The sequence below is a fragment of the Asparagus officinalis genome, chromosome 4, assembly GCF_001876935.1.
Source record: "Asparagus officinalis chromosome 4, Aspof.V1, whole genome shotgun sequence".
Classification (NCBI taxonomy): Eukaryota; Viridiplantae; Streptophyta; class Magnoliopsida; order Asparagales; family Asparagaceae; genus Asparagus; species Asparagus officinalis.
In genome coordinates this window covers 131,815,317-131,822,751 of record NC_033797.1, presented here as the reverse complement: position 1 = coordinate 131,822,751, position 7,435 = coordinate 131,815,317, and the positions used below count along the sequence as shown (strand labels likewise).

Genomic DNA, 7,435 nt, shown 5'->3' with positions numbered 1-7,435 from the left:
TTTAGAGAGAGAAAATCCATCATTAAAGAGGGGGGAGATAGATGACGAAATGAGGGAGAGAGGAGAGAGATGGTTTGAGAGGGGAGAGAGAGAGCAGAGAGAGAGCCATAGATGAGGAATAAGAGAAGGGATAGAGATGCAGAAAGAAAGAGAGCCATATAAATGAAGGGTGCTTAGAGGAGACATTTAGAGGTTGTGGAATGAGAGGGGCATAAAAACAGTTGCATAATACTAAACTCTGTGATGTGTGTGTGTGTGTCTCTAATGTGAATGTGCGTTGGGTATATGTTATTAGGCTTGTACAAGGGTATTGGATTTATGTCAAAGGAACTTATTGTGTTTGGATTGAAAAGAGGGGAAAGATAGAGTACACTGTAACTTGTGTTTGTTTAGAGGAAAGAGAAGAGAATTGAAGCTATAGAATCAAATTTGAATCTTTGTCTCTAAAGAGAGCTACCAGGTCAAATTTGGAGCTTTCTCTAGGGATATTTTGGAACTTTGAGAAAAATTTATTTAACAATGGGTATTGATGGCTCTTTTCAAGACGAGAGGGAGGGGTTGGAAGGTTACCATTTTAACTATCTAGTAACTGTGTTGTTTACAATTTTTAATTAGTGAGGATGAAAGAAGGGAGGGCTAAAACGAAGCACATGTGCTGATTTTCTTAACCTTTTAAAAAAATTACGGAGTGGGAGGGGAAGGATTGAGTTTAAGTATTTTTTTTTCAAAATTTCAAATTGTCTTCTGGCCGGGGGAAGCTTTAAATCTGACCTAGTAGCTTTCTCAAGGACAATTTTGGTAACGTACCTCCCTTCACCTTCCATTCTCTACATTTAAAACACACATTAGAATGTATCCTCTCTTCCCCTTCCTGTCTATTCAAGGCTTAAGCACAATTAATTATGTCTCTCCCTCTCTTTGGATTTACTTCAGTCATTCCTCTACCCTACTGGCCAAGCATGTGTACAAACCCGTTGTTCTCAATCCATTCCCTCCCAATCTATCCGTTTTACGAGGATTGAAAAATTGGGTGAATATGCTTTTTAGCTCTCCTACCCCTTGCTAATTAAAAATTGTAACCAAACACAGTTTTGGATGGTTAGCATTGTAATATCCTCATCCCTTCCCTTCCCCTCTTAAAAAAACATATCTGAACCCTAGGTTTAGAGCCTTCACCCTTGATTGTTTAGTAGAGTTGGCTCGTTGAGAGATACAAGAGAACTTATCCTAGAAGATAGCAGTCAGATGGGAAGGACCCGAAACTTCAATAAAGTCAATTCTAACGGCATATATGTTCAATATGAACCTAATGGATCCGAATATACCCCCACAATTCTGCATTTCCTACATTCTATTGGACTAGCTCTGCACTTGCCTACACTGGAATACAAGGATAGGCTTTGGAATATGATAGGGCTCATGTTTAAATGGGAGAGTGAATTTATATAGATTTGATCAGTTGAGTTCTCTCCGTGCTTTCTGACATCTAGCTTTTGGATATGAGTTCTCCTAGGTCTCCAAAACATAAGCACTAGTTTGAAACAAACTGTGATTCTGTTATCACTATCTGTGTCACATGCTGGCAATTGAAAGACATGCTGTTAGTTCTGATAAGTTGAGTTAAACATTTAGGAGAATTTTTTAGGAGAATTAACCTTTAGAAGCTAGTTACTAAAGAGCGGGACCCCACATGGCTATAAGCTTGGATCCAAAGATTTGTATTGTCAATATGGGATAAAGTGGCCCCTAGCTTTGCTTTTTATTTGGATGGAAGAATCGCACCATCTTATCTCCAGACTGCTATGCTGTCAAATTACATGCATGATGAAGGTTTATGTTGTTGCCAGTGTTTTTTTCCTTCTCCATTTTGATAAACTTCTTACTGTAGATTAATGTACCAGAAACACATTGTTAGAAGAAAACTGGTAGGACATGTTCTTTATAAGTTTATAGTTTGCATTCAATAGTAAAGAGCAATTTTTTCTTATAGCCCCATAGCAATTCTTACCTATGGGTGAGTCCTAATCAATAATCATACATAATTTTCAGCTATGGTCTTTATTTTTGATACTTTTTGTCCACTTTCTCCAATTTGTGGTCAAATCCTAACATGGAGATACCAAATTTACTTGACCTCTTGACACATTGTGTTGTTGATTCAGACTAAGCGCACCAAGAAGGCAGGAATTGTTGGGAAGTATGGTAAGTTAAATTTGTTCCGAAATTCATAATACTCTCATTATAGCAAGATTAAGGAGATCTTAGGTTTTAGATGTCATTTAGCATATAATATTGAAAACTGACTTAAGAAAAATACTACAGGCACCCGATATGGTGCGAGTCTTAGGAAACAGATCAAGAAAATGGAGGTGAGCCAACATGCAAAATACTTCTGCGAGTTCTGTGGCAAGGTATTTTACTAGTACCTTTTATTTATTTATGGGTTACTTGTACTTAAATGCCCCAGTGTTTACCTCATTTTTAACTTGAGTACCCGCTTTTTTTTGCCAAAAAAATACCCAAAATTTAGGTTTGATAGCCCCAAACTTTTTTTTTGGCCCAAAAAGAGTTTCAACAAATTTTAACTTCAATACCCTCAAACTTTAAATTAAAAATATTGTTGAAGTTTGGGCTATCAAAGTTAGGATTTATGTTTTTTGTTATCAAAGTTAAATTTGTATTGATCTTTGGGCTGTTTTTTGGGCAAAAATAACCTTGGTGATATCAATGTTTAATTGATGTGAACTTTGGGGTATATTTTGGGGAAAAATCTTTGGGGTAGCAAAGTTAAAAATGGTGTAAATATTGGGGGTATTGAAGTGCAAATAACCCTTTATTTATCAATATCAACATTCTATATTTATGCGGATGCATCAAAATGCAGTATGCTGTGAAGAGGAAAGCTGTTGGGATTTGGGGATGCAAGGACTGCGGCAAAGTCAAAGCTGGAGGTGCTTACACTCTGAAGTAAGTCATTTGTTGCATCTAGCACTTCATAAATTCTCCTGAAGAATATTTCTTGAATACAATGTTAATCTCAATTACTGATTTTTTTTCCTTTGTTTTTGGCCCCTTGTTGTAACAGCACTGCAAGTGCTGTCACGGTAAGGAGTACCATCAGGAGGCTCAGGGAGCAGACTGAGAGTTAAACTTGGATCGTTCCTTGTCGATCAGTTTCGTTTTTCATTTTTATGACTTTCATTAGAGACTCCGAACCTGATTTTGTTTGTTGCTGCGCTTCACTTTATCCTTTTGTTGACCTTTTATGCTCCTAATCAAAACTATTAATTTATCTTCTCAAGGCCTATAAATGCATTATCATTCTTTTGTGGAAACAAATTTAAAGGCTACTTTAAGTTGATACGCAGTGTTGGATAATACACGTCACTTTGAAGGGAAGCGAACCCAGAAGTGGATGGTCTGAAGGATTCCCATATATTTGAGAAAATTTTTCAGTTATATTAATTGGAAGTGTGATATAGACATTATATTTTGTGATTGTTGGAGATGATACCATCTGTGGTCCTGCCTACAAAAATGGTTCCAAGCTCCTCGGCTGGGTCTGCTCTGATATGCTTTCATCTTATGATCTCTATGCAGAGGAGCTTGCTTGCGATCAAAATAAAGAAATCAGATCAAAAGTTACTACATAAGCTGTTGCAACTATTTGATTATAAAAGTTATATTGCAGTTCATCGACTGTACCCCTGAAGATTAAGCATGTGAAGCTAATAACCATGTAATTTATCTACGGGCAGGAATTGTCCGTAGTGTCCACTACCCAGTATGGGTTATTAGGGTTTGTTTGGCTACCAAGGTGTTTTTGGTGTTGTGTTTTTCTAGAAAAACACATTGAAAATACTCAGTATGGATGGCCTAAATGGTTGAGAGATTTTAATATAACTCTGAAGAGCAAGGGCATCAAGCTCTGAAGGAGGCTCTTAAGGTTGACGTGGCCGTGGAAGTTGGCAGCACCCCCTCCAGCAAACTCCTAACTCCTCCCAAGCCCCTCTCCTAAGGCTGATCTGGCTTTGGGGTGCTTCCAAGCTCCCAAGCGCTCCACAAATTTGTGGAGCGTTTGAGAGCTCCCAACTGGCCGGAATTTAACAACCCCCCCCCCCCCCAATAACCTTTGCAGATCTGCCCAAAATTGAAGCAAAAATCCAACCTTTTCGTCTCAAATTGATGAGATCGGCGGCGGCAGACTTCACCTTCGTGGGCGCGGGCGGCTGGTCTGTACTCCGATGGGCGGCGGTGGTTGAGTCTCAGAGGCCGCGGGTTGGGGAGCCAGAGATCCGATGGGCGGCGGTGGTTGAGTCTTAAGCTCGCGGGTTGGTTTCGACGGGGTTGAAGAGGCGTGGATGTGGGGTTGGGGAGAAGAAGTTTGGGTTGGGGAGATGAAGAGGCATGGGTTTGGGGGAAAATGAAGAGTTTTTTTACTGGGTTTGGGGGGAAATTCGTTGGAAGAGCTCTGGGTTCGTGGGTTTTGATGAAGAGTTTTTTTACTGTGTTTTATTTTAATGGCTCCACATCCATAAATTCACAATGAAAATGACAGTTGAGTGAAAAAATGAACGTTGAGTGTAATAAATGAGACTGAGTGAAAAAATGAATCGTTGAGTGTAAAAAATGAACCGTTGAGTGAAAAAATTTCTTACCGTTGAGTTATGAAAATGACAGTTGTGGGCTCCATTTTCTTGCTGTTGAACAGTAAAAAAAGCCTCTATAAATTCACAATTCACAATTCACAATCCACACAACTTTCTCTTAAAAAAAACTATATATTTTCCTATCAAATTACAAATCTCATGGATCCCTCCCAAAACAACTACTATTCGCGACTCCTTACCGGTGAAGGATCGACCTTATACTCGCCGTTCTATACAGAAGTCGTAGAAGAAGGTCATCCCATCGAGTTATCGCAGTCCGCAACACAACAAGTGTCATCTCAAGAAACACCGACCACAAAGAAGATGAAGGCTTACACGCGGTCCGAAAATTGGACTGTCCACGAGGATAAGCTTCTTGTGTCTGCTTGGCTGAACACGAGCCAAGACGTCCTCCAAGGCACGGGGCAACACAAAGATAAGTTCTGGCACAGAGCTAACGACTACTTTATCCAATACTCCACCGATCCAACGAGTCGCACACCAAACCAAATGATGCACCGTTGGTCAACGATTCAACAGTCTGTCAACAAGTTCTACGGGTGCGTTGCTCAGATTGAAGGAAGACAAAGATCTGGTACGGGAATTATTGACCAGGTAAATATTTAACTTATATGTTTTTATGTAAATATTTAACTTATATGTTTGATTATTCTAAATTTAACTCTTGTGTAGACTGCAGAAGTAAAAGAATTATACCAATCCCTTTATGGTAAGCCATTCGTGTTTGACCATTGCTGGGTTGAGTTGCGTCATCACCAAAAGTGGATCCAACAAATGGAAACCTACAATAAGATTCGATCACAGCCAAGAAGAACCATAAACTCTGATTCCTCACCAAACAATTTCATGCCAGCGACCCCCATCGAGTTGAACACTGACTCGGATGATGTTATAGCAAGGCCTGAAGGGAGGAAAGCAGCAAAACTCAAGAGGAAACAAAATGTGGAAAAATCTGACTCCACTAAGTCCATTATGGGAGAGGCTTTCGCGTGGATGAAGCAAACCAACAAAGAAAAAATAGAGCTAAAACAGAAGAAACAAGATGACGATATCATGAAGATCGATCTCTCAACACTCAATTCAGTTCAACGACAATACTTTTGTTAGACCCTAGAGGAGATATTGGAGAGGTGGATGTCCAAGGGTTCTTCCTAATTATCATATATTGTACTCGCATCGCATCCTCATTAGTTCTTCCTAATTATCAATTAGTATCTTATATTAGATTTATGATTGTACTTGAAGTTGAAAATTTTGGCATTGAATGAAAACAACTACTTTATTAAAAATGAAATTGGCGTAGTACAACAACTTGAACTCCTTTTCTGAAATTACATTAGACATAAAGAAACTTAATCCTCGGCGATGGACCCCTTCGAAAACCTTACACCACTCACAATGTAACAAATATAAATTTGTTCTCTACAATAGATGAGAACTCAATTAAGCACAACTCAATGTTACAATCTCTCACAACCCTAATATACTATGTATGCAAATACAATAAGCTCAAGTGGGTGTGTGTAACAATGAGATAATATAATCAAATCTAAACTCAATATAAAAACTAGCTTTAAAGAATGATAATCAAATAACTAAGCAAATGTAAAGCTAGATAAGAGTTTAGAAAACTTCTCAATAGATCAAGAGGTGGAGGGAGAATAGTTGGAAGCTCAAACTTCAATAGATGATCTCCTCAAGCTCTTGTGGAATTTTCTTCATAAACAAACTCTTGAAACAAACTTAAAAACTCTTCAACAAACTTGTAAAACTCTTTTTAAAACTCTCTTAAACATCCATAAGAAACAATGAAAGTTGAGGGCTTTTTATAGCCTCTTAAACCAGCCACAAACCCCCAAAAACCGAAAATATCAAAAACTAGCCGTTATAGGCTGAAAAGACCAAAATACCCCAAAATCCAGCATTCTGGAAATTTGCATATCTAGCTTTGTAAAATCAATTAAAAATAGTAAATCAGCTCCAAAAATTATAAAATTTTGTGGGAAGGTTCTAGACATGTATAATGACATATTAGAGAAATAATTTCTGAAAAATAATTTTCCAGTTGAGAGAAATAAATATTTAAACACAGATATACAGTTTCTGAAAATCTGCTGACATACACGATTTTGTAAAATCAATTGGGCACAGTAAATCAACACCAAAAATAGTAAAATTTTGAGGGAAGTTTATAAACATATAGATAAACATGTCAAGGAAAGAATTTCTTGAATATCACTTCCCATTTATAAAAACTCATCTGTTTTGTAAAATATGCACGAACATGCACGAACGAAAAACATGATTTTGTAAATTCCATTAAACATAACAAATCAATTCCAAACTTGATGAAACTTTGTGAAATGTTTATAAACATGAAAACAAACATGTTAGAAAAAGAATTTATCAAATTGAATTTCCATTTGTGAAAACTCATGTATTTTGCAAGTATGTCCAAAACATGAAAACCCAAAACCATGCATGTATATATATAACTATATATATACATAGAAACCAAATACGTGTGTGTATATGATATTGAGCTTAAGGTACTTAACACACATAATATAAAATCTAAACTAGATTACCCAAGCTTGATCTTGATCTTCATTGTAGCTCAACTTGGTACACATGCGGATGAAGCTTGAACTTGATCTTTAACTTTGAATTGCAAGGCTTCAACCCGACATTCCGCCAACCTCCATTTGATATCGTCGTTATGGCGCAATCCATCCACCCTCCAACAACGTTGTTTGTCTACAATA

The 7,435-nt window shown here is 37.5% G+C and overlaps 1 protein-coding gene across 1 annotated transcript in view; it reads left to right on the top strand.

The window, feature by feature from the left end:
- The window catches only part of LOC109838945 (60S ribosomal protein L37a), a 4,018-nt gene extending 694 nt beyond the window's left edge, over positions 1-3,324 (top strand). Inside the window, exons 2-5 of the mRNA XM_020407380.1 lie at positions 2,163-2,202; positions 2,323-2,411; positions 2,885-2,967; positions 3,086-3,324. Coding sequence (XP_020262969.1) covers positions 2,163-2,202; positions 2,323-2,411; positions 2,885-2,967; positions 3,086-3,149 — 276 coding nt within the window. The 3' untranslated portion in view covers positions 3,150-3,324. The remainder of the gene's footprint in view (positions 1-2,162; positions 2,203-2,322; positions 2,412-2,884; positions 2,968-3,085) is intronic.